The sequence below is a fragment of the Panthera tigris genome, chromosome F2 (assembly GCF_018350195.1).
Source record: "Panthera tigris isolate Pti1 chromosome F2, P.tigris_Pti1_mat1.1, whole genome shotgun sequence".
Classification (NCBI taxonomy): Eukaryota; Metazoa; Chordata; class Mammalia; order Carnivora; family Felidae; genus Panthera; species Panthera tigris.
In genome coordinates, this window is record NC_056676.1 from 73982633 (window position 1) to 74009934 (window position 27302).

Consider the following 27302-nt stretch of genomic DNA (forward strand, 5'->3'; position numbering starts at 1 on the left):
CCGCCAGGGTAACTGTATCTCTGCCTCCTCCTGGCATCCCCCCCACCCCGCCCTGCGATCCCCGCCCCCCAACTTTCGTGAAATACCTTGGCAGGATGGCCCCGGCTCCTTCCGTGAGAATTTACTGCCCCAGTGTGAAATCATAGCCCTGTAACTTTCCCTTTAAGAGCTGTCAGAGCTGGAGAGGCTGGCCAAGCTTGGGCTGGAGGTGGGGACAGAGGGAAGAAAGGAAAAAAAGAGAGAGAGAGAGAGAGGCAGGAAAAGTTTCTTCAGAGGAAAATGCAGGGTTTGTCCTTAACTCTGACGTCAGATCTTGCTTTAATAACCCCCCCCCCCGCCCCAGGCCTGTGGGAAGAGACATATCTCGTACTCCTGATGGGCCAGGCCAGTCTCTCGGCCCAGCTCCCCCGAGAGGCGGCCGGATCCTCTGGGCTGCTCGGTAGATGCCTTTGCCCCTGACTCCCAGGCATGAGGTGGTTCCTGCCCTGGACGCTGGTGGCAGTGACAGCAGCAGCCGCGGGCAGCGCCCCGGCCACGGTGAGTCCTGCTTGGAGAGGCTCAGACAGGGGACCCAGATCCCTTCTCCAGCCGGTTCTGCGGCATGGCGGGCCAGATCAAGAGGGGCTGGAAGTGTGGGGCCAAGGAGGTGCCCACATAGAGGCCAGGGGGAGAGCTGGGGCTGCACGGGGTCGGCTGATCCCCTCACGCTTGGGGTCGGGGAAGCGGGGAAGAGGCAGCCCCCGGGGGGGCGGGACAAAGCAAACAGGCGATCTACGCCCTTCTTTCCCACCTGAAACGCAGCAGGAAAGGGGCACTTGGTGGAGCGGGGCGTCGGGGGCCCGGACTCCCGTGCCAGCCCTGCCCAGGGCTGGCCGTGTGACCTTGGGCCAGTCACTCTTCCCTGAGCGGCGCGAAGCGAGGAAGTTGGCAGGCGATTCGTGAAGTCTCGGGTTTGGAACATGAGTCTCCAAATGCTGGAGATACTGCAAGGAAAGGAGTCGGAAAACACCGAGAGAATTTGGAAAGGGAAATGCCAGCTTTCAACAAAAGCGCCTCTCTCGAGCAAACATTGCTTTGGGCGATTTCTAACCCCAGCCGCTGGCGCCTTGGGCTGGCACAGCCATCGATAGCTTAGGAAGCGTGCACGGTGGGGCCCTGCGCATGAAGCCTGCTGCTGGGGGGGGGGGCGATCCTGAGGGTTCTCTCCCCTCCTCTCTCCACCCCAGGGCAACCCAAAGGGAAGGGAGGAGGGGTCTGCACCTTCCAGAAGCCAGGGGAGTAAGACACGTGGCAGAACACAGCCAGCCTGCTGGCTTTAAGGTGTACAGGCAGGTCCCGGGCGGGCAGGAGGTGGGCTTCTGGAAAGAGCTTCCGAATCCAAGATCCCACAGCCCGGGCCGGAGCTTGCTGCCGGCAGTAAAGCCGAGAGACAGAGGGAAGGCGGCAAGAAAGGCTTCATTACCTGCTCACAGGGACACCTTCTTTTGCGACCAACATCCCCATCTGTGGATGAGGGAGCTGAGGCTCGGGGGTAAAGCTAGTCGCCCACCAGTTCAAAGACGCTGGTTCCGATTCACCCAGATCTGAGGCTGAGAGCTGGCGGCCGGCCACTGCCCCGGTGCCTCTGGAGCTGGGTGACCAATGGTCCCCCAAGCGCCGTATGGCTGAGGAGGGCAGGGAGTGTATCTGTGTGATTTGTTGTGAAATCCTTTGAACCTTCATGGTGCCCCCCCCCCCCATAGTGGGTGCCAAGCCTTGCTACAAAACCCAGATACTAACTTCATTTTCTTAAAGAAAGAGAGGTGCCTGGGTGGTGGCTCATTGGTTGAGCGTCCGACTTCGGCTCAGGTCCCGATCTCACGGTTTGTGGGTTCGAGCCCCGCGTCGGGTTCTGGGCTGACAGCTCAGAGCCTGGGGCCTGCTTCCAATTCTGTGTCTCCCTCTCTCTCTCTGCCCCTCCCCTGCTTGTTCTCTCTCTCCCTCTCAAATAAAGTAAAATAAAATAAAAAATAAACTTTAAACATTTTTTAAATAAATAGAACAAAGAAATGGAGGCTTAGAGCAAGTGAGGGACTTTCCCAGGGTCTCCCAACTAGTAAGTGGCCAGGGCTCAGATTTTCAGATCTTCCCTTGCAAAGCCTGCTCTTTCTTCCAGAGCTTTCCTAGCTCAGGAGGGAAACCGAGCATTCCCTATAGGCTGGGGGAACCACAAGGGGCCAGATCGGCCTTCCTTCGGGGTTGCTGTGGCTGGGAGGACAAGGGCTGGATGGAGAAGAGGTGCGAGGTGCAGGGCAGCACGTGTCTGGGTGAGAAGGAGGAAAGGGGCCGTGCGCAGGTCCACACACACTGGAGCCCGGTACCTCCCAGAACGGGTGGTGCTGGGGAAGGGAGAGCCCGTCCGTTTCCACGGGCTCAGCCAAGAGCACACGCAGCACAGCGGCCAAGAGTCCAGACAGACCCGGGCAACGGGACGGGAGGAGGTGGGCACCTCTCCTGCACGCAGCCCCCGCCTGGGGACCTTCTCTGGGCACCCAACCCTACCCGGCCCACACTGGTGTCCAGATTCAGGAGCTCCCACGCGAGGCCCCGCGGGAGAGCTCTCCCGGCATCCTAACCCGGTGAGGGCTCTGAGACAGATGGCAGTCAGGTCTTTGCCTTCCAGCCAAACCCCATACACGACCATCCTCGTAAAACTGACAGATAATGGGACTGTGAGTCCTTCCAGGGGCCCGGTGGGACTTCAGTGGAAAAAATGACTATGGATGCTCATACGGAAGAAAGGGTTTGTGACAATTGCCTAGAAAACTTCGAGGAAGCAGAGTTCTGAGGGAAGACTCGCCCTGTCAGATAGGGAAGGATTATCCAAAGGTTCTGTGACTGAAGGAGGAAGATGTCCACCAGGAGGAGACGAGGGGAGGAAGCCGGGGCAGGGAGCTCGGGAGCTCGGCCAAGTCTCCCGGGAACGGGATATCCCATAAAGCCATGTTACAGATGCGCCTGGCTTTTCCACCTCTTTGTTCTTTTCTTCCTTCTACGTGGACAGAGATCAGCCCCTTGTGCTAAGAGAGAGGGGCCACAATTAGTGGGTACTGTCACGCCCCTGCCAGGTGCTCTTTGTGTGTACGCGTAAGACCCTCCTCGGTTCATCCGACAGACGTGCGCCCGCATTTACTGAGCACCTCCTACAAGTCTCATGGCAATACCGTGAAGCTGGTGTGATCATCCCTCTTTGCGGACGCAGAAACCGAAGGTCAGAGAGATTGGGCGATTTGCCCGAGGTCGCACAGCCGGTGACCAGCAGTGACCGATTTGGAGCCTCCGTCCCGCTCTTGGCGACACAGCCTGCTGCCTCCCTCTGCCGTGTCCTCGTGCAGGAATGAGGGGCTCGCGGTTTCTGCCCCTAGGGTGCTTACAGGGCCAGGGAGGCGGATGACAGCCACCCACGTGTGGGGACGAGAGGTGGCAGAGAGGGGTCGGGGGCAAGCTCTACCGCCGGCGGGTAGAGCAGCTTCCTTGGCCACTCTGGGCCTCGCCGTCTGCTCTTGAAGCCCGGGGCTAACGACCTGGGCCCTCCCTGCTGCTGGGGAGGGACCACGGGACTGCTCCAGGGGGGCCTCTCCGAAGCCTGCGACTAGGTGGACAAATCCTGTGCCGATAAATCCCTGGGCCCGCCTGAGGTCCGTGGTACCCTGTGTACAGGCGAGACCCGCATCCCCTCCCCCGTATAAATGTACGTGGCGCGTGCACAGGTGTGTGTGTGCAAGTGCGTTAGACCTCGTGGCTCGTTCGAGGGTGTAAATCGCCGCGGTGTGTGCGCGCGCGCGCGTGCCTAACGGCGGGGACGCGCTGCGCGTGAAACGCAAGTCCGTCCTTCGCTTCCAGGACGCGCCGCCGAGCAGGGTGGCCCGGGACGTGGCATATGCCCCGTTGCAAAGTGTGAGAACAGAAACGACAGGCCTTCTTTACGCCTCCCGTCCGTAGCTTGGGCTCCGAGCCAGCGCTTCCAACCCCACCCCAGGCCCCTGCTCAGAGCCGCTGCCTGCGACTTAGACGCTCTGCTCCCGGCTGCGGCCCCTCCCGCTTGCCGCTTGCCCGGGACGTCGGAGGCCGAGCGCCGCACAGACGGGCATTTTCCACCCAGCAAGGGCGCTCGGCGAAGCCTGGCCTTCCGGGACCGGCGTGGGAGCAGTGCTCCCAGGAGCCCCAGACCCCGACCGCGGCCTGGGCACTACCTCCGGGGGCCTGTGTGCCGACTCACCTCCCCCAGCTTTTAGAAGAGGCTCCCGCCCCCAGGCCAGCAAAGCCGCCACAGGCCGGGAGGCTGCCTTCAGCCCCTAACGGGGATTTTGCGCCTGGGATTCCGCCCGGAAACCTCGGCCATCTCTCTGGGCCGCAGGGAGGGGCTGCTGTGCGCGTTGTGGTTTCCAGATGGGAGCGAGGAAATCGAGACAGCAATGGCCCAGGCTGGGCTTAGCCCCTGAGAGGGGGTGGGAGGCTTGCCGAGCACAGCCAGGAGAGCAAAGGGAGGAAGGAGGTTTGGAGCCGGGAGCATATGATGCCACAGATGCCCAAGAGCGAGACTTCAGCACGTTGTACGTTCAGTCGACGCCACCGGGGCTCCCCACGCCTCGGCAGCGCTGATCGTAATGAAGGCAAACACCCATCAGGCGCTTGCTGGGTCCTGCACGTAGTGTCCTAAGCACTCTGCACACAGCAGGCCACGTCTGTGAAGCAGGCAGCAGCATCCCGGCACAGTCCAACGTGGCCACCGGCCACATGCGGCCACCGAGCACCTGAAACGTGGCTCGTCCCAGCTGAGGGTGTGAAACACACAGCAGCTTTCAAAGATCCGGTGTGAGCACCGGACGTACAGTTCTCCCTGTAATTTTCCTACTGACCCCCACGGTGAAATGAGAATATTTTTCATATATGGGGTTAAAGAAATACTAAGCTAACGCTCACTGATTTCTTGTTAGTTTCCAGCGTGGCTCCTAGAAAATGTAGAATTCCGTAGCCGGCACACATCGTGTTTCACGAGACCGTGTCGGCCGGGCAAGACACAAGGGCACGTAGATGGATTTTCATAGGTGGAAAGGGAAAGATGTCGAGGGCTCTGCCCCCGCCCCCCGGCTTTTCCACTGAGCCCGTCTCTTCATCTGTGAAAAGACACCATATTCGTACTTGCTTCCACGGGTTATCGAGATGATTAAGGAGTGAAATAGAGACGAAGTACAGAAAGCCGCAGCACCCCCAAGGGGAAGTGGGGAAACGATTCCCTTTCCCAGCTTGAGCTGCGGCGCTGGCTGCAGAGAAGTGCCAGGTCTGAGCAAATGAGCAGGGCTTGATAAAGACTGTAGGCCGGGCCCCGCGTGGGCAAGGAGGGGCAGGCTTCCTGGTGGGTTGCGCTGGGCTCAGCGCTGAGCTGATCTCCTTGAAGCTCCCAAGGTTTTCACATCCTGGCGAGCTTCCCAGGACATTTCAAGGGAGTCAATGAACACATTTGGATTATCACGGAGGAGAGAGAAATGCTAATGACGATGGTGATGATGGTCGAGGCGCCGGGGAATGACGATGCTTGTAGCCGAGACTTAGGCCTTACGACCCCGAGTCCCCTGCTACCGACCATGGTTGTCATAGCCCATCCACTTACTGTTACATGGATGCTGACGGCTTTGCTGGGCACCCAGCCCCTTCCCATTTCCAGAGATGCGGTGAGAAGCTGTGACCTTTGTCCCCACGGTCAAGTATGGCTCGCGTGTTGGAGACAAATTTTTACCCCAGCAGACGGGATTGCAGTGAGGAATCTGAGGGGAAGTTCAGAAGGCTGCGGGAGAAAAACACCAGTTCCAGGGCTCTGAGCCTGAATTCCTGGGAAGAGGCCCCCAGGTATCGTGCACATTAAATGGCACCTTGGTGATTCTTACGCACAGCTGATTTCAAAAATCATACCTGTCCCTCCTCCAGCCTTGACATTCTGTTAATCTGCCCTCCTGCTCCTCCTCTCTGAGAGAGGCAGGGGGTGGGGGGAGGGAGACAGAAGCAGAGGAGGAGGAACCAGGCCTCTCAAAACGTGAATAATGAATATCCCAGGGGATGCGACACAATCTGAGCCCACCCACCCCAAGGACCCCAGCCTGGAGGCAAGTCCTCCAGGCCTGGGACATCAACGGTGGATCTGCTGAGCCTTGGTGGGGGTAGGAGGGGGCGGTTAAGGAATTGAGAGCCCAGGTCCTAAGCAGAGGAAGAGAGGGGTCCAGCCCAGCCCCTCTGGGAATCCTGCGTTGTGTCTCGTAGGTGAGAGAAAGGGCATGTGCCATGCGGCTGCCCAGGGCAGGAATGCACAAGGGGGTGAAGGCTAGAAGAATAGTCTAAGAGAGCTGGGGCCACCATCCGCCCTTATGTCCCCTCCCAGTGCCTCCATCCATCACTCCTCCCAGCTGTCAGTGGGGGCAAGGCCCTCCCTACGGTACCTCCAGGGGTTTCCTGCGGCCTAGAGGTCTAAGTCCCCACACGGAGCTTGGAGGGAAGAGAATGCAATCAGAATGATCCGGAGTAAACCGTGCAGCTTGCATTTGGAAAGGGGATCATCTTGAGCACCTTACTCAACCTTTTTGAGCCTCTGTTTCCTGTGACACAGGGACTTACTCTCTCTGAATGTCACTGTGCCAGGGAATGAGCTGGGCGGGGGGGGGGGGGGGGTGGGGGGACATAGAGCCTGGAGCAGCTTGGTGCTGCCTAAATACCACTTTACTTGCCCCTCTGAGTCTCGCCAAGCCTGCTTTCCAGCGTCATCCTCTGGGACTGCCTTCGCTCACCTCCTCCCCTGCTTCAAAGGCCACGTTCCCAAATACTCGTGTGACCTCACTCCTGTGCGCATGCCCCTGCTGTTCCTTCTGCCTAAAATGCCTTTCCCCCTCTTCCGTGTTCTTGCCCAGGCGGGAGGAAACACGTCATTCAACAGGAGCTCTCTGCGGGCCTGGCCCCACGTATGAGCCACCCTTCCTCACGCTCCTTCCTCCCGCAAGGACAAACCCCCGGGCCTTGGCATGTGCCGTGCCCTACCCCCCGGCCTTGCTCAGGCTTTCTCCCTTCTAGACCTGCAACTTTCCCCGCTCAGCTCGGCTGTCACCGTGGGTACACATTATAGGGGCCTAATGCATGCCTGTTGGTTGAATGAATGAATGAAGAAAACCAGAAGGGCGGGGCAGGCTGTGTATAGAGGGGACAGGGAGGCAGGGAAGGCACAAAACTGAACTTTCTGGTGGAGGTTTTGTGCTAGGGAAGCAAGGAAGGGACCTGACCAGAGGGCCTGGGCCTGACCACTAAGGGGGCTGAAGGGTGGACTTACTTCCTGAGCACAGAACCGCCGCTTCCCAGCTGGGCCTCAGGCTTTCATCTGTAAAATGGACTTGAAAAAGCCCGGCCCACAGAGCCCTCGTGGCTGGAGAGAGAAGGCAGGGTAGGTACCGAGCACGTGCAGAGGATGAGGTTGGGGGGCCACCAATGGGGCAGCGAACATCCAGGTGTTCTGGCACTGGCGGGGGGGGACAAGGCCCCGTGGAGAGTCCCTGAACAGCCATGTGGGTGCCACATGGATGGGCCTCAGCCGCCTATCCATCCTTCTTGCTGCTGCCCTGTAATCCTGCAGCCTACATGTGCGTGTGCACACGCACGCACACAGACATAGGCATACACACACATAGAGACAGGCATACATGAATGCACACACAGGCATACGCACACACAAAGGCACAGGCACACCTAAGTGCACACACACACAGATATATGTGCACACACATGCACAGAGGCATATACACACACATAGAGACACGGGAATACACACATGCACACACACACAGACATATGCACACACACACACACCTGCTGACTTCCTGAAGAGCTGCTTCTGGCCCCTGTACTCCAAGGAGTTGTGTCCTGACCCTTGCAAATTTCTGCTCTTAAACAATCGGAAGCATCACCCCGTGTTGGACCCTCACCGTGAGCCGGGGCCCCCCACGCCTCGTTTAGTCCACAGGAGAGCTCTCCATGGTAGGAGCTGTTATCGCCCCCGCTTTACAGAGGAGGAAACCGAGGCAGAGTTTTACCGATTCCCCATGCCATCCGAGCTTCAAAACCCCCACCTTATTCCCTGTGCGGGGCCGGCGGGACCTGCTCCCAGGGGTGACCTTGTGTGCCAGCCCCTCGCCCGTGTCTGTCCTCCCAGCCTGAGTGGGGACCCAATGCAGGAGGACGGAAGGGAGCTGAGGTCAGGCTCCGGATGCTGGAGGGAGGAACCACCTTATCAGAGGCCCGGCTCAGCCAGCCAAGCGCATTGGAAGGCTCTAGAGGGTTGCCTCATCCCAACCTGCCCTGTGTGTGTGTAGGGCGGCGGGGGGAGGCAGGTGCTCATCCAAGGCCACGAGTCTCAGCCCAGGGCTGGAACCCAGGGCGTCCCACCTCCAGGTATGGGCCTAGGAGCTGAAGATGCCACTCCCCGCCCCATCAGGCAGAAACTCCCTCTTCCCTGGAACAGGTCTGACCTCAACAGATGGTAGTTTCTTCCACCCTTGTCTGTGTTGGCTATGGCTCCAGGGCCGGCCCCCTCCCTGCTCACCCCATGGCCACCGTCACTTCCAGGCCTGGAGCATGGAAGGCTCTCAGTTCCTTTGGGGGAATCACATGAACTGGAAATTGGGCAAGAGAAGGGTCCCTTAGAGGTCTGTGGAGGATTGTGAGACCCAGAGTCAGAAGAAGTGAGTGCGTAATTTTCTTGCCGTGTCTCTTAACCTCTGTGGGCCTCAGTTTCCCCGTCTGTCAAATTGAGACCGTGAGGGCTGATCTCACAGGGTTGTTTGGATCATCACCTGACACCGTGGGGTGGCTGACTCAGGAAAGACCCCTCCTTCCCCCGGGGGACGCACATGTCCCAGGCATGGCCCTTAAGGTCCTCTGACTGTGGCCCCAGCCTACCATCTCCATAGCTCCGAACCCTAAACCCCAGTATTGACCCCTGGTCATTCCTGTGCCACATCGCTGCCACCCGCATGGCCTTATTCCTGCTCTTCCTCAGCTTTGATGTTCTCTCTGCCCTCCCGGTCAATTCTCGCTCATCCTTGAGGACACAATGCAAAGAACGCCTCCTCCAAGAAGCACTCCTTGCTCCCATGCCCCTGCCCCTGGCCTTCTTATCATGTTCTCCTAGCCCTTATTTAGAGTCTGCTGAGGCCCTGTGCAGCTTGGCCCTTGGGTTCAAATCCCAACTCTGCCATTTGCTAGTGGCCTTGGGCAAATTATCCGACCTTTTTGTAGTTCAGTTCACTCCTCTGTAAATTGGGGAAGATGATTGTAAAAGCAGCCCGCCTCTTAGGGTTATCGCAAGGATTAAATGATTTACGTAAGGTGTAAATGAATAAAAGAGGCATAAAAGGCGAAACGCAGAATCCCATGTAGACCTTGCGTTGATCTTGATTCAGAGAAACCATCTGATTAAAGAGAAAAAAAAAAAACCTTGGAGATAATCAGTGCAATTTGAATAAAGACTAAGGACTCGTGGTTGAAGTTGGTAACAGGTGAGAGAGCCCATATGGCTCTCCCGACTTTGGTAAATGCGTACACATGTCTCCAGCAAAGAATGAATGGGTTCTGTAAAAGTTTTTTATGTTTATTTATTTTTGAGAGAGAGAGAGAGACAGGGCATGAGCAAGGGAGGGGCAGAGAGCGAGGGAGACACAGAATCCGAAACAGGCTCCAGGCTCTGAGCCATCAGCACAGAGCCCGATGCAGGGCTCGAACCCACGAACCGCGAGATCGTGACCTGAGCCGAAGTCGGACACTCAACCGACTGAGCCACCCAGGCGCCCCAAGAACGAACAGGTTTTGAACTTGTTAACATGAATAGTGCTGATACGAACGCCTGCCCCCGACATGTGTGCCACCAAGGGTTAGCGGTCATTAACAGTACTGTCACTCTGTCCCAGAAGACAGCAAACGCTTCCTATAAAAGATCAGATGGTAAATATTCTAGGCTTTGTGGGCTATAAGGTCTCCGTGGAGTATTGCTCTTTCTTTTTGTTGTTGTGTTTTACAACTTTTTAAAAAAAAATGTGAAATCCACTCATTCCCCCTTACAAATCGCAACGGGCCAGATGTGGTCAATGGATTGAAGTTTCCAACCATTGTTGTATAATGCAGTTACCCTTTCTATATTCCTGTCTCCTCAGAAGGCTGGGGGTTCCCTGAGGCTTTGTACTTGGAATTTAGGAGATGTTTCATATGTGTTTGATGAATGAATGAATGAATGAATGAACAAACAAACGAACACACAAGGGCTTGTTATTTGGAAAGAAGTCTGGCTTCCTGACCCTTCAACCCTGTCATATAAAGTTGAGATCCCCCCCCCAGAAACTCACAAGACTGCATGCTTATACATTTTTTTAAATGTTTATTTATTATTGAAAGAGAGAGAGACAGAGTGTGAGCAGGGAAGGGACAGAGAGCGAGGGAGGCACAGAATCCGAAGCAGGCTGCAGGCTCTGAGCCGCGGGACTCGAAATCACAAACCGTGAGATCATGACCTGAGCCGAAGCCGGACGCTCAACCGACTGAGCCACCCAGGCGCCCCAAGACTGCATGCTTATAAAGCCGATTAGCAGAAAATCTCAAAAGATCTTCCACATCCCATGACACGCAGCCTGGTCAATGCCGAGTCAGCCGCGGGGCCTTCTATTCCCTGGAAATCCTGCCATCGGAGCCAGAGACGGGCTTGGAGGGCTCTGGACAGTGCTGGGTCCTCCCACACTCAGGCCAGGTGACGTTAGGGGCTGGGAAACTAAGATCTTTCGAAGACAGGCCTCCCCTGCAGGGCAGCCCCCCTGCCCTGGGAACAGGGGTATAGATCCCTAGGGGTTCTCTCCTACAAGGAGCTCAGGAAATAGGGGTCCCCCACTTACACTGTGACTGCCCCATCCGTGGTACCAAATGTGAGAACAATGTGGTGGGGACAGCAGGTGGGCCCAGGCCACAGGGGGCCACATTCTTCTACTCCCCCACCTCAGGGCCCTCTTTTCAGTGAAGGGGTGAACAGAAACTGCTTCCCGGCAGCGCAGCCCCTTCCTGAAGCCCCCCCAGAACACGGTTGGGGTCCGCTCACGCCATTTCTGTCTCAAGCCTGCCCCCTTGTGGAGCCTCTGGGTGCAGCCTCCCAAATGCGGCTGAGCCAGGCTGTAGGACCATCCCTTCCAGTGGTCTGGGCACTTGCCCAGGGCAAGCCAGGCAAGGTGCCGGGGACTGAAGAGGCGGGAAGAGACAGCTCATTCCTGAAAACCCCCATGACAGGGGTCCTTGGCAGCTTGGGCTCAACCCAATCACATTCCTCACCACCCTGAGTGGGAGTCTTGAGGCTGTGCCCTTTCCTCTCACCCCAGTTCATCACCGATGACCCACTCTCATCAGACCCAGTCTGGGTCATCAGACCCAGTTCTGTCACCGATGAACCACACTCACATTCAGAAGGGGATGGGGTCCACTTGATCATCAAGCAGAAATCTCAGTTCCCTAGGTGCCCCTCCCCGCCACGGCCAGCCTCCCACTTCCTGCCCCCTTGCCTGTTGCCCGGCGTTCTTGGAAAACCGACGTGCGAGTCAAATCAAACACTGACTTGCGCCTGAGGGCTGGAAAACACCCTGAAACCCATAGTTCCTGCTTATCTTTTAAAAAAAAATTCTAACACTTATTTATTTTTGAGAGACAGAGAGACAGCATGAGCCGGGGAGGGGCAGAGAGAGAGGGAGACACAGAATCCGAAATGGGCTCCAGGCTCCGAGCCGTCAGCCCAGAGCCCGACACGGGGCTCGAACTCACGGAGCGCGAGATCATGAGCTGAGCCGAGGTTGGACGCTTAACCAGCCGAGCCAGCCAGGGGTCTCAGTTCTTCCTCATCTTTAAACAGCATCTCAAAACTGCTTTTGTAGCATTTCTTACAGGGGCTTTCATTTCCCCCCCAAATTTCATCAGGTTAAATGTGTCCGGTAAGTAGTACAATTCAAGGGATCAATCCATTTCTTCCAATCTGCTTAGTGACCACCCTCTTTGTCGGGAGGGCTAAGTGACGCTGTCTTCATCCATTCAGGCAAGCTGTGACGAAATGCCACACATGGGGGGCTTATAAACAACGGAAGTGTTCGAACGAACATCCGAGGTGGGGGTCGGGAATCTGTATTTTAACAGGGTCCGTGGGCTCGCTGTTCTCTGCTGCATGTAGAACTCCGTGGAAAAGTTGGGATACCTGGGGATCCTGACCGCCCACCCGTGTTTGTTCAAGCCTCCCGGTGGTTCTGACAGGCAGCAAAGTCTGGGAACCACCGTGGGAAGCGCTTCTGTTTGCAGTGGGTGTCTCCGAGCTGTCTGGGGAAGGGGGCAGGGCTTGGGGCCGGCTCCTGTGTGTTCTGGCGAATACGGGGAGAGGCTGCCAAACCCAAAGAAAGTGGGAGCTTGGTAAAAGCCTCAGGGGGTCCCAAAGGCCCAGCCAAGCACCCTGGGGTTCCAGGAAGAGCCTCGGCCCCCAAGGGGAAGTCCTAGAGAGAGGGGGACTGTGGCTTTGGTGGGGATTCAAAGGGAGGCCGGAGGCTTCAAGCACGGAGATTAGAGTCAGACCCTGCAGGTTCAATCCTTCTGCCAGTCGCTGCCCGTGCACCTGGGCAACAGCCTGGCCTCCCTGAGTCTCAGTCTCCCCACCGGTTAAGGGCGTGGAGTGCTTGTTGCACAAAGGGTTGGTATGAGGCTTCGCTAACCGAATGCACGGAATGCGCTCAGCACCGTATCTGGCACATTTAATGCCGAAGATGCCTGGCATTAATTATCAAATTCGCCTGCCTGGGCCCCAGGATCGGCTGCGGGCGCCCCTGGCATGGAAGTATAAGGTCTGGGAATTAAGAGCCTGGAAAGGCGGCACAGTGAGACCGAGCCCCGCAAGGACAGGGGATCTGAGGGACCCACCGCTCCAGCCCCGTCCAGCACGGGGCCCGCCCCGCTGCAAGTGCCCAGGAAAGATCCTTCCGAAAGGAAACCGTGGGCTTCACGTCCGGCTTCAAATGGGCAGGTGGGTCAAAGAGGAGTTCTAAGTTGCGTCCCAGCTGGAACGCTCAAGGGCCCTTCCGAACGAGTCTGGTCCTAAGCCCGGCTCAGTCTGGTCCCCACCCCCGGCTCGGCAGCAATTATCAGCTCCTGATCTCTCCTGCCCACTCGACCCCAGGACAGTAGCTCGGGCTAGAGTTCATGCAGGAAGCAGGACTTTGAAGGAGGGCGCCAGGCCGCCGGGCCTCAGCTTTGGCAATGACACGGGCGCCGGAGGTCTCCGGGTGCCACGAAGTGCGATCCTGAAGGGAAGGACCCTTCACACGGGGATCCCCACAGCCTCTCCGGGAGCTCCCAGCCTCTGGATATTTGCTTTGGTTAGGTCCGATGGGAGCATGCTCCCAAACACCACGGGAGCTCGGTCTTTCCTGCGGGGGGTGACTGAAGACGGCCGAAGGGCCGGGGGCGCCAGACCTCCGGGTAAGGCAGACCTTAGTTTCATCCTGGATGTGCCCCACCCGCCCCCCAACCCCCCCCCCCCCGACTAGCTGTGCGGCCTTCACAGCCACTCAGCCTCGCTGAGCCTCCGTTTCCTCTGCTCCGGGGACAATTAGTAGGCCTGCCTTGTGATTTGTTGAGGGAACCATATGACAGGGGGCAGAAGAACCTCTCCACTGAGAGGTGAGCACTCAGTAGATACTAGCTGCGATGTAAGGGTCTGTGTGTGTGCGCATGTGCACGGGGAAATGGACAGTACGTGGCTCCCGCCCTCAAGGGAGGACAGTGTCGTGGGGGCAACGTACATTGACTCTTCCATTCATTCTATTGATAGATGTTTACTGACACCTACTCTATGACAGGCTTTGGAAGGCCTGACACCCTCCTACAGCCCCCAGCCGGGAGGAATGTCCAGATGCTTCTTGATTACCTCCACTGGCAGTGCGCTCACTACCTTATAACTGATTTCCTTCCATTAGAAAATTCTCCACGTACGGTAGTGGGACAAGCACGGACCCAACAGATTTGGGTTTGAGTCAAATTCTACCACTTCCTGCGTGTTAACCATGAACAAGTCCCTTTGCTGACATACACAATGGAGATCGCGATACCAACCGCTGTGGGGAAGACAAGACAGGCCACAATAACTGAGACCTGGCTCAAGACTGGCCCCTGGCGGCCACCAGAGCTGTGGTCTGCAATGGAATGGACTGGCTAGGACAAGCCAGAAGCTCTAGCCGAGTGGTGCTTGGGCCCAGAACCTTGGTGGGTGGGGGTATCTAGTCGTAAGAACATCATTGTACAACAGAGAAAACCAAGGCTCAGCAAGTGAACTCCCAGAGTCTCTTGGACAGTATGTTGCAAAGACTAGACGTGGCCCAGGGTGACATTTCTAAAATACACATCTGTGCCGCAGTCTTTCTCCTGCTAACATCCTTCAACAAATCATCGCAGCAGACTCCAGCCAAAAGCCTGAGACCTTAGCCAGGCATTCAAGGCTCTCCTTGATCTTTGTGCCCAGCGACCTCATTGTCATCTATGAGGCGGTGCCCATATGCTTGCGTCTGGGGCACGGGGAGAATCGTGGGGAGCTGGTGCAGGGTGCGGGCAAGAGGCGGGAGGAGATTGAGGTCTGTTGGCCTCGTGGGTGGTCAGTTAGTGAGAAGAAGGTTGTGTCTCATGCACCCTTGCTTCCTTCGAGTCTCGCACAAAGCCTGGCACGTGGTAGGTGTTCGCGAAGCATCTGTTTCCGTAGAATGCGCGAAAGAGTGGATGCACATGTCCCCAACTCAACGGTCCACCCCTGAGGGCAGGAACCACCTGCCACCCCTCTGCTTCCCTGCGTTGCACACACACACACACAGACACACACACACACACAGAATTTATCATCAGGAGGGGTGTGCAGTCACAAGCCCTGTGGTGTCAACGCTGGACAAGGCAGCAAGGATTCAGGGGGTTTCACACCAAATGCGGGAGTCCTCAGGCCCCCCATGCACTCCGGGTACCTTCTCCTTTGGACTGAGGGCTAGGAGATTTCCCACCAGCAGATGGCGCCAAGAGCCAGGACTGGGTTAAAGATGCTCAGAGCCCATCCCTGGCAGCCCCACGTCCCCTAACTGGCTTCCCTCAAGGAGCTGTGTGCCCCGGGGCTCCGGGTAGGTACTAAAATGGAGTCTTCCTCCTTCCCTCCCTCCCTCCTTCCCTTCCTTCCTTCCTTCCTTCCTTCCTTCCCTCCCTCTCTCCCTCCTTCTTCCTTCCTTCCTTCCTTCCTTCCTTCCTTCTTTCCTTCCTTCCTTCCTTCCTTCCTTCTTTCCTTCCTTCCCTCCCTCTCTCTCTCTTCCTTCCTTCCTTCCTTCTTTCCTTCCTTCCTTCCTTCCTTCCTTCTTTCCTTCCTTCCCTCCCTCTCTCCCTCCTTCTTCCTTCCTTCCTTCCTTCTTTCCTTCCTTCCTTCCTTCTTTCCTTCCTTCCTTCCTTCCTTCTTTCCTTCCTTCCTTCCTTCTTTCCTTCCTTCCTTCCTTCCTTCCTTCCTTCCTTCCTTTCTTCTTTCCTTCCTTCCCTCCCTCTCTCTCTCTTCCTTCCTTCCTTCCTTCCTTCCTTCTTTCCTTCCTTCCTTCCGTCCGTCCTTCCTTCCTTCCTTCCCTTCTTTCTTTCTTTCCTTCCTTCCTTTCTTCCTTCCTTCCTTCCTTCCTTCCTTCTTTCCCCTTCCTTCTTTCTTTCTTTCTTTCCTTCCTTCCTTAACTTGGAGACCCAGGTGACCATATGGAGAAGGGTCCCTGCCAGGTTATAGCCAATCCCACCTCAGCTCAAAGTGAGCCCTATGCTCCCCGCAAGCCCTGTGCCGAGCCCTGTGGGGGTGGGAGAGGATGCCCAACCAAGAAATGCAAAGGAAAAGTCATGCTTTTGAGCATGGGACACCAAAGCCCCTGGGGTCAACAGTCCCCTGTGCACCCAGTCCACTAGGCAACACTTACAAAGACCTGCTGTGCTCACATTCTAGCAGAGAAGGAGCACCTCGAACATCGTCTGGGGGAGGCATGGAAGGCTTCCTGGAGGACAGGGCTTTTTGTTTCCTCTGCCGTGTGTGCGTGTGCGTGTGCGTGAGTGTGTGTGACCTGAGGGCCTGGGGACGGGTCAGAGACAGTCCCTGAGACAGTTGCTTACGAAGCTCTGAGCCTTCTAGTGTCACAGACAGATGAGGGAAATTCTCTCCACAGAGTCAGAAAGAGGTAAATATGTGTGCGTACCTCCGGTTGGCTTTATTGATGAGGGGGGTTGGGGTTTTATTGTGTCGCACTGTGTTTATGAGGAAAAGCAAGCAGGGGCAGGGAAACTTATGTCCCTCCGGTAGAAAAGGGCACGACTGAGTCCCGAAACCAAACCCAGAGGTGACGAAAGCCTCAAATCAAGGTCTGCCTATTTGATTTTGAAGGGCCCTTTGTTTGTTAAATCGATTTTTGCAGCAACTATTATGTGCCAAAGCCATAACCAAGCGCCCCGCCCATCCAGCACCTCAACCTGGATCATCTCACCTGGCCGCTGGTCCACCCAGCGAGGTGGACTTCACTCCCCTCGACAGAGCCATTTCCTGCCCTTCCCGAGAGCCCCCGGGGCTCCCCTGGGATGTCCGGCACTCTGCATACAGGCTTGCATTGTAATAACTCCCCTCTAATGTCGGTCTCTCCCCTACGCTGTGGGTGCTCCAAAATCAGAGAAGGTTTCAGTTCATCTTCAAATGCCTCAAACTTGAGAGAGGCTGTGAGCTGGCTCAGCTGGGGGTGGGGGGTGGGGGGTGCAACTACAAGAACCCAGAAGGCAAACGTAAAGGGCATAGAAATATGAGTCACAAGAGTCGTGTGTATCTCGGTCCTGACCCATATTGTGTCACCCTGAACACGTCCGTCTGCCCTTTTGGTCTCAGTTTCCTCCTCGGGAGAAGGGAGGACGAATCTGTCTGAATCTGTCCACATGTGCTGTTCAAAGGAAGAAATGCAGATCTCTAAGTTCCACAGAGCAAGGCTTCCTGGGTTCGAGATAGAGGGACTGGCCCCGGGGCCTGACCAGCCCCACCTTGGCCCCTCACAGAAGCCCTGGTCCCATCTTTGCTGACCTTGGAATTCTGGAGTCACGGTTGAGAAGTCAGGACTTCTCAGTCCTGGATGGGGTCCTCCCCAGCAGGGACCACACTGGCCTGGGGGTGGGAGAATGGCCAGAAGCTGGCTGCACGCTCTCTGTCCTCAGGCAATTCCCTTTCTCCCGGGGCCTCAGTTTCCTCCCGTATGAAGAGGGAAGGTTCAGGGAAAGAGCCAGAGGAGGTAGGAAGGTGACTGGCTCCCAGAGGTACAGGCGGCTTGAAGCTCCCAAACTGAAAGACACCCCAGAGCCGCCTTCCGTTGTGTCCACCTGGGATGGCTTTTGGGACCTGTCCCCGCCCCCCTTCCTGGCTTCCCGGTGTTGTGTCCCTCATATTTTCAGGATGGAGATGAACGTGTGGGCTGGAGGATGGGAAGGGGGCCCTGGAAGCACGTGGGTGCGGGGACTCCCCTCTGCAGGCCTGACGCTAGCCACAGGGGCTAACTCCCCTCTGCAGGGGCAGGGAGAGCCAGCCCCCGCACCCCGTAGCCTTTCCTTGGTGCTCAGAGAAAAAATAATGACGATGACAGCAGTAATAATAATAATAATAATGTCAGCTGGCTAACACCTGGTGTCAGATATGAGTCACCTGACCCCACAAGCTGCCAAGGACTCAGTGGAGTGAAGAGGGTGGCTCTCTGGGCCGCAGAGGCAAGGCAGTAGGATACGGGCCACGCCTTGTAATCTGACTAATCAGAAGGCATTCACTCCCCAAAGCCTCAGCTCCCCATCCGTGAAATGAGACAGGCTCAGTGCCCTCCCAGGTTATGGGGTGCTCGAGAAGGGAAGGAAACACACATGAGGCTTAGTGGGGCCAGAGTTCTGACATGGAATCTGGGCCCCACCTCCTCCAGCAGGGAGACTGAGGAAATTGGCTTCACTTCTCTGACCCCCTGGCTCCTCGGTCCTTCCTGTTTGCTTTACTGAAGGGAAAGGAGATGTCCAGCTCTCAAAAACAGGGTAGAAAGACATAATTTTACGTATCCCTTTTAACACCACGAAGAAGAGAAGGTGCTCGCTAGCCCTTTGGGCTTTGAACCCCTGCCTGGCAGTCCTTTATCTCTGCTGTTCCCCCACAGGCCTTCTCTCCAGCCCCCACGGCCATGGCCATCACCCCAGTGCCACTGGAGGATACATCTTCACACCCCCAGTTCTGCAAGTGGCCATGTGAGTGCCCGCCGTCCCCACCCCGCTGCCCGCTGGGGGTCAGCCTCATCACAGACGGCTGTGAATGCTGTAAAATGTGTGCGCAGCAGCTTGGGGACAACTGCACAGAGGCAGCCATCTGTGACCCCCACCGGGGCCTCTACTGCGATTACAGTGGGGACCGCCCGAGGTACGCAATAGGAGTGTGTGCACGTAAGTGAGACCCTCCCTACCTTCTGGCCAGCCCCCAGCACCCTCAGCTCTAGCCCTCACCCATAGCCCTTTCCCTGGCCAGGCTCCTGCACCCCCCGCCATTCTAGTCCATGATCAGAGGTCAGAAGCTAGGCCCTTCTTGAGGAGGGAGGGATGCCTGCCTTCCACTTGCCTCCAGAACCTGGCTTCCTGCTCTCTTCTCCAGCTGGGAGTTACATCCATGGCTGACTGGGGGAAGGGAGCCACCAGGAAAGACCTAAGCATGATTTCATTCTTTTAGTGGTAGACACTTTGTGGGATGCCTATCCTCCCAGAGGTACCAAAACCCATCAGAGTTCCAGATGTTCCAGTAATATTCTAAATTTAAATAATATGGTTTTTAAAAATCCACTAACCTTGAAAGAATCAAATCCAGCAGCCTGCAATCATCCCTTTCTATACACCCATGTTCCTTCTGTAACTACAGTCACTTTTAACTTTTTAGCCCTTTCTTCTGGTAGTAATCACTATGTAATATATGTCTTCTCTGGTAACTTAATTGGATTAAAATGCCAATTTTGGATAACCCCTCAATGTTCCTACATGTTAGCTGATGACTTAACTCCTCAATACCACCTGATACATCCCCTATCTTCCAGTATCATTTTCATAATTTTTGGTTATACAATAGTCAGTATTTACAATATTCTGACTAGTAAACAATGTTGCTGAAGCATGAGATACTGTACTTGTTTGAATTTCCTTTCTCATGAAGCTTTTTGGTTTTCCTGGGGTTCTAATTGCCTTTGCTTTTTCTTTACCCTTGGTCTTTATAATATCCTCATGCTGGGGGAAAACAACTGTTTGTTGTTTGTTTGCCCTTCCGGTGCTCTATCATGTCCTTTTTTGTTCCCAGGGACTTCCTTACAAGGACTGTCTGATCTCATGCTTCTACCTGGAATGTAGTCACTTAGCTTGAATCATCTAAGCATTTATCCAAAATACATGACCCAGCATGATGAAAAGAGGTAACTAGGCATCATGACGCAGCAGCCTAACTTCTGAAAAATTACACAAAGCCTCGTAAACCCAAGAACCTCTTTCCTCCCTTAGTGCTGAAACAAGACTTCTCCATAACTGTGACCCCATATGCACCCAATTACATGTTCACACGTAGTACAGGCTCTCATCCTCGGCTAATCTACTGTATCTCCTGAGGTGGGTTGTTGATGAGGGTTATGCACATAATTCCACATCAAACAATCCTACCTGTGCCTCACGGTTAATTATAAGCACCGTCTGCTCTTTTATCATTGGTTCATGCTTCAACTATCATAGCAAGTCATCTGCCTTTAGCTTTCCAAGTAACCACCCTCGATTCTCCCACCCTTCTACTTTTTTTGCCCCCTTTTATTCAGACTCATTATTAGCCCCACAAAACACTGTGTTTGTTCAAAGAGAACTTGCCACGCCACCTGCACAGAATCATCTGACGTGTCGGCTAAAAACATTGCCCTTGAGCCCGACCCCCAGACATACTGAGTAGAATTCTCTAGAGGTGAAGGTGGTGTCTACACCTTTAACAAGTTTCCCGGGTGATTCTCATGCATACCCAACTCTGAGACTGCTTACAGAGAGAGACAGTTGCATAGTTTTCTCCCCATACCCAGGTGAGGAAAGCTGGCTGAGCCTTCCTCCACTAGAATCCCTTCCAGCTATATGAGACTGTCTCATCATTTCTTTCCCCTTTTGGAAGCTGTTATTCCAGGGCATTAAAAAGGGAACTCAGTTCACTGTTATCACTCTAATGTCTAAAGCTGCACTGACATCTTGCTATGTGCCAGGCACCTCATCTTTAGAGACATTGTCTCATGGACCCAGAGAGGGTGCAGGCCCTCAAACTGCCTCTCCTGCCTGCCTTTCCCCCACCAGAGGCCTGGAAAACCGCCTTCCCAATCCACACACACCCCCTATCTCTTTGTATCTCAGGTCCTGCCTTTGCTCACGATAGCCTCTTAGCTCCCCCTCACCATGAGCCCCTGTGTATTTCCTCTCCTTTTATCTGGAAAGAAAACTGGTCCATAGATTTTAATAGATATCACACCTGCCAAGGGTTCCCTGGTCGCATCGGTTTGCAGACACTAGAATAAACAATGTTGAACAAGTATACAGAGCTTCTGAGAGGTTTTAAATGTTCACGTCCACTGTAAAATTCCAAAACGGGAGGTACCAGAAGAAACCCTATTTTTGAAACGTAAGTGCACAGGGAATTGTTTTGTCCAGGTAGATGTTAACTACTCACCCACCCCACCACACACACATGCACATTCACAGATACACACATTGCATGCATTCGTGTGTACACACACACACACCTCACTAGTATTCTACCAAACATTTTCCCAGAAATGCTGCCATGGTGTCTGAGTTCACGACCCCCCAAGGCAAGAAAGAGGAGAGGCCGACGTCTGATGGCCATACAGAGGAAGGCACCTCAGGGCGAGAAGAAGAAAGAGAAAGTCCCTTTAAACAGACAGTTTTTTGGCAAATGGTCAACTCAACCTATGGATGGTTAAATCTGTCCATGGAGGTGTGCGTGTAACGAGGCCAAGACAAGGCAGGTCATAACAACAAGCAATCACAACACTGACACATGTAACTCAGAGAAAGGCGGAACTATGGCAAACTAATGAATGCAAGCTTTGGCTACCAGAGGTCACAGCTCCCGGGCACAAGCCACCGTGGCCAGGCAGAAAAGTGAGCTTGGACTTGTCTTGTCCATGCTGCTCAGTCTTCAAGAGAATCCAAAAATCCGGATTTGTGTATAATTTGTAAATGTTGGCGACATGTTCCAAAAAAAAATTTTTTTTAAACACTCTGTGGGCCAAACTAAATACTTCTGTGGGCAAAGAGTGACCTCTGAATTATACTCTTTGGCTATTTTGGTTGTACAAACATTACTCTGCATTTAACGCAGCTGGGTCAGGCCTGAGAGCAGTGTGGTTTGCTGGAAGGATCATGAAATTTACAGGCAGACAGACCTGGGTTTTTGAATCTTGGCCCTGCTGTTTGCTGGCTACGTGACCTTGGGCACATCACTTAAGGAGCTTGATCAAACCAACCTCATGCAGTTGTTGAGAATAAACAAAGGGACCGCATTAAAGCCTCAAATGTGACCGGCTGTTCTGGGTCATTGCTTTACTTGATTTGTTTTAACTTTCCCTTGTAGAAATTACCTCAGCCTTGTCCATGGTCATCCTCAGAGGAGCCTCGTTGCAGGCCCAGACTCCCCAGTGTGGACAGCGAGGGAGTAGAAAGCTCACGCATGGTCTCTGGAGCTGGACAATCTAAGTTCGAACCCCAGCGCCATGACTAATACGGTGTCACTAGGCAAGCTACGTAACCCTTGAAGTGTCAGTTTCCTCATCAAGGAAAATGTGACAAATAAGGCCTACATCTTTGGGTGATTGAGACGTCAGGAACCTGATACATGGTCAGAGCACAATACAGATTAGGGCCCACCCCACCTCCCATCCACCCATCCATCCATCCACCCATCCATCCACTGACTCGTTCACATAGTTATGAACAGGTGGGTGATAATCCAACAGTGGGGTTACAACAAGGCATGACCCCTGTCCTTGCTCCCATGCAGCTGACGCTCCAGTAGGAGGTGGGTGAGGGACGTGAAGGCCTGGAGTGTGGAACAAGGGATTTGGGTTCCTGCTGGTCCTTCAGTAAGAGGAAGGCTCACCAGGCCATGGCTGTGCTTGCAAAGTCTGAGATTAGATAGGAGGTGGTGAGCTTCCCATTAGCGTGCAAGTGAACGAAGAGGGAGCGTCAGAGTCTGCTGTGGGCCCAGCCGTACAGCTTTCATACAGCCCTACTCTCGCTCTCACCAGCGGTGGGCAGGCTGCTCAGGGCCACTATCCCCCAGCGGTCCCAGACTCCCAGGAGACTGGGAACAGCTTTCAGAAGCAAGGTTCCCAATCTTGACCGCAAACTGGATTCACCTGAGGAGCTCAAACCTGCAAAGGTCAAGGGCTCCTGGGTGCCTCGGTCAGTTAAGCATCCGACTCGCGATCTCAGCTCAGGTCTTGATCTCAGGGTCAAGTTGGGCTCTGCCGTGGGCATGAAGCCTACTTTAAAAAAAATACTAAGGCCCGGAAAATAACCATAAAAGTACAGCGTCCCATCATCGGGGGCACAGGGCGGGGGTCAGAATTTTTGAAAGTTCCCCAGCTGGTGCCTCCGTGCAGCTGGTGGTGACAGCCACTGGGCCAAGGGCTCCCTGGCACCCGGTGCCGCCTCGTCCCTGCAAAGTTCCCCCACCCAGGGGCAGAGACCAGGTTTCAGCACGCCCCTTCTCCCCCTCCACCATCATGCCCACCCACGCGCACGCGTGCACACACACGCGCACCGCGTGCTCCCACCTTCCGGGTGCAAGGGCGCGGTCGGGGGTGACTCAGAGCAAGAGGATGAGTGATTCACCCAGGGCTTCCTCCGCTTCGCCTTGTTTTGGTTTGGTTTGTTGTTGTTTTTTCTCCAATTTCCCCTCCTCTACCGGTGTCTGGTGGAAGGAAATGGGCTGTGGGGCTGTCGCTCCCCTGGGTTCGAGGTGCAGCTCCATCATTTCACCAGCTGGGTGACCTTGAGCTAATGAATCACTTGACCTCCCCGTCTGCCAAACGGGGAAAATAAAACTCTCCTCGTGAAGTCCCCGGGAGAACTGAATGAGATAACATATCAGATGGTGCCTGGCACGAGATCAGATGGTCAGCGAGCGGTAGCGCCTTTCCTTTCTGGGCCTCCTCCCTGCACGATCTCCTCCCAGGAAAAACAGCAGCCGCGCCAACATTCCCACAGGCTGAGGCTCTGCGTCTAGCTGGGTCGCCTTCGGCACGTGACTTCACGGAGACCCGGTTTTGCTAGATGTGAAAACGAAGGGGACGGTGGGTGGTGTTTCCGTCTCGGATGAAATCAGCAATGCCAGGAAGCCTGGCACCGAGCAGGTCAGGTGACCGCGGACAGCGCTGGGAGATACCAGGGCTATTATATTATATCAGTGACCACCTGCAGGCAAACCCGGGAGATGCTCTGGAACTACTGTCAGACCGCGGATTCCAAACTAGCCCTCCTCGGGGGCGCACTCTTGCTGCCTGGGAGCTCTCTGCCTGCACTTCCAGACGCTGTCCTCAAGGCCGGACGCGTCTGGGGTGGGAGGGGCGGGGCGTGCAGCGCTGGCCAGGCCCAGCGGCCCCCGACCCCCCCCCCCCCCCGCCCGCCGGGCCCCTGAACTTGCTTACTGCGATCTCCCGTCTCACGAAGCACCCTCGAGGCCACTCACCCCAAAGCCAGCTCCTCCGAGGACAGAGCACCTCTCCCCTTCCGGGGCTCAGGTCATAGAAGCAGGAGTCGTTCCTGACTCTCCTCCGCTCCTCGCATCCCATCCGGCAGCTGTTCCTTCCAAGCACATCCAGAAGCTGAGCCCTCCTCCGGGGTGGTCCAGGCACGGCCACCTGTTCTCTCTGCTCACCATCCAGCGCCGCGCGTGCTCTTGGGCGGCGTGATTCCTAGAGCTGAGTCACCAGTTACTTCTCGAATAGATCCTGGGTATCCGGGTGCTAACAGCTTTGCCTCTTCCTTTGAGCCTGCAGGGAAGCCCTCGCCCCCGTCCCGGGAGTGCTCCCACCTGGCCCTTTACACCTGCAGCCCTTCCCCCGCCCGGCAGGCTCCTCCCCCGACACCTGTGCCGCCTACTGTCCTCACCTCCTTCTGTCTTTGCCGAAGCCGCATCACTTGGGTGAGGCTTGGCTGCCCACTTGAATCAGCCACTGCCCCCCATCCCCCAGCCGCCCCTCCTCTTCACTGTTCTCCCGGGCACTGGTGCCCATCAACACACTGTGTGATCTGTCTTTCCTGTGTCACCCCCCACTGTCATGTAAGCTCTATGGGGGCATGGTTTTGTCTGTTTTGGTCGCTGCTGAATCTCCAGTGCCTAGAACCTTCCATAAATATGCATCGGATGAGTGGAATCTTTGTTCCAAAGTGTTCTGATTGGCTCTACACTTGGCCGTCTCAGAACCATGACCCTAGAGGCATTTGTCAGTACTAGGCTCTGTGCCACATGCTGGGGGTGGGACAGGACGGGTCGCATAGGCTCTTGCGCCCGCCATGCCCTAGCTTCTCACCGGCTGCCAGCCTGGCCCCTGGGGGTCACTCGGCGGGTGATGGCGGAGCCGCACCCCGCACTCCCGCCCTGCGGTGGCCCTGCCTGCCCGCCCTCGCCCACGCGCGGTGCTCCCCGGGGGCTGGCACAGGTCCAGAGGCGGGAGGTATCCGCATGGGGGCGCTCGAGCCCACTGGGCCCCGAGCCAAGCGGCGGCTGTGTGTGTTCGCAGAGGTGGTCGGCGTGGGCTGCGTCCTGGACGGGGTGCGCTACACCAACGGCCAGTCCTTCCAGCCCAGCTGCAAGTACAACTGCACGTGCGTGGACGGCGCCGTGGGCTGCACACCCCTGTGCGTGCGCGCGCGCCCCCCGCGCCTCTGGTGCCGCCGCCCCCGGCGGGTGCGCGTGCCCGGCCGCTGCTGCCAGCAGTGGGTGTGCGACGACGGTGCGACGACGCCGCGCAAGACGGCGCAGCGCCACACAGGCGCCCTAGGTGGGTTCCGGGGAGAGGGGACTGGACGGGGGGGGGGGGGGGGGGGGGAAGGGAGGGCGGGGCCCGGGGCCCTGACCACTGTGGTTGGCACACGCCCTGAGTCCCAGTCCCAGAGCACCGCCCCACCAGCTGCGTGACCTCTGGGACCCTACTTCTCCATCTGTCCCGTCTGTCTTATGGGGTCCTCGCAGCAGAAAATGAGGAAGAGCTTTTAAAGAACAAAGCCAGATACATGGGAGTCATTGTTATCCTACTTAAGAGATTAGGTAGGGGAGTGGAGGTGCAGGAACGGTGTGTGCGCGCCCCCAGGAGGAGAAGCATGAACACAAGGTGCAAGGGAGGGAGAGGGGGTAGGTGGCTTCCGCCTCGCTATGGAGGATAGGTGGACAGGTGAGCCAGAGGAAGCCCTGGAAAAGGAGGAGAGGGACAGGCCCACTTGTTTTAACACTGCTTCCTGGAGTAGCCCAATGCCAGCCACTTCTCAGGTACCAGATCAATGTTTGTCATATGGGTGGATGGGCAGATGATGGATGGATGGGCGGATGGATGGAAGGACGGATGGATGGGCAGATGGATGGATGGATGGATGGGCAGATGGATTGGGTGGATGCATATGGATGGATGGACGGTTGGATGGATGGATGGGCAGATGGATGGATGGATGGATGGATGGGCGGATGGATAGATGGATGGATGGATGGATGGATGGATGGATGGATGCACAGATGGATGGATGGATGGGCAGATGGATGGATGGATGGGTGGATGGATGGATAGGCGGATGGATGGATGGATGGATGGATGGATGGGCAGATGGATGGATGGGCAGATGGATAGATTCGTGGATGGATGGGCAGATGGATGGATGGGCAGATGGATGGATGGATGGATGGATGGATGGATGGATGGGCAGATGGATGGATGGGCGGATGGATGGATGGATGGATGGATGGATGGATGGATAGGCGGATGGATGGATGGATGGATGCACAGATGGATGGATGGATGGGCAGATGGGTGGATGGATGGATGGGCGGATGGATGGATGGGTGGATGGATGGGCAGATGGATGGATGGGCAGATGGATGGATGGGTAGATGGATAGATTCGTGGATGGATGGGCAGATGGATGGATGGGCAGATGGATGGGTGGGCAAATGGATGGATGGATGGGCCAGTGAGGATCTGAGCTAGGGCAGTTGGGGTGGAGATTGCAAGGAAGGTACTGATGTGAGAAGCACTACATGAGGAGTAGGACCGGGGTCATAGCATCAATCCACTGCAGAGAGAGTTCTGGAAGCCATGCACCTGGGGCTGCCTATGGCGAGTACGATGGTCCAGGGATGATATGTAGAGTGAGACAGAGGTCTGGGAGGGCTGACATTTGAGGGGGGACAGGGACAGAGTGTGGGGAATAGAAGAGGAAAACGAGGAGAAGCTGATGACACGGAAGACAGCAGATGAGGATATTTCTAGAAGGAAAGTGTCTGCCAGACAAGTGGACATGAAAGAGTGAAGAGATGCCAATAGAGTCTGGGGTTTCAAGGGTACTGATGGTTTCCTAACAATTGTAAGTGCCTGAGATTGTTCAGGGAGACTGTGTAGAGCAAGGTTTCTCAACCTTGGTACAGACAACATCCCAGACTAGAGAAGACTCTGTGGGGAGGGCTGCCTTGTGCATTGTGGGGTGTCTACCAGCACCCCAGCCTCTCCCTACTAGATGTCTGCAGCACCTGCCTCTCAGGGAGTAACAACCAAAAATACCTGTAGACATTGCCATTGGACACTGGGGGACAAAATCGCCCAGGTGGAGAACCATAGGTGTGGCCCCGGAAACACCACCATTCAAGGCCAGGGAGAGAAAAGGCTGAGACAGGCAGCCAAGGGGCAGGACAGAAACAGGAGAAAGAGGTTTTGCAGAAGCTAGGTGAAGAAGGTGTTTCAGAGAACAAACTGGAAAGCAGGAAAGGGGGGGGGGGTGCCAGGGGACCAGCCCAGACAATAGAGACGTGCCCCCAGGCTGTGTGCCCTCAACGGGTGCCACCCTCCAGTGGTCCTGCCCCTCCCCGCAGTTCCGGGGGGGCAGAGCCTCTCCGGAGG

At 55.8% G+C, this 27302-nt stretch overlaps 1 protein-coding gene across 1 annotated transcript in view; it reads left to right on the top strand.

Annotated features, from left to right (window-relative positions):
* The first annotated feature begins 414 nt into the window (after positions 1-414).
* Positions 415-27302, top strand: part of CCN4 (cellular communication network factor 4) — a 32151-nt gene continuing 5263 nt past the window's right edge. The window contains exons 1-3 of the mRNA XM_042973075.1: positions 415-537; positions 18282-18561; positions 24942-25202. Coding sequence (XP_042829009.1) covers positions 469-537; positions 18282-18561; positions 24942-25202 — 610 coding nt within the window. The 5' untranslated portion in view covers positions 415-468. The remainder of the gene's footprint in view (positions 538-18281; positions 18562-24941; positions 25203-27302) is intronic.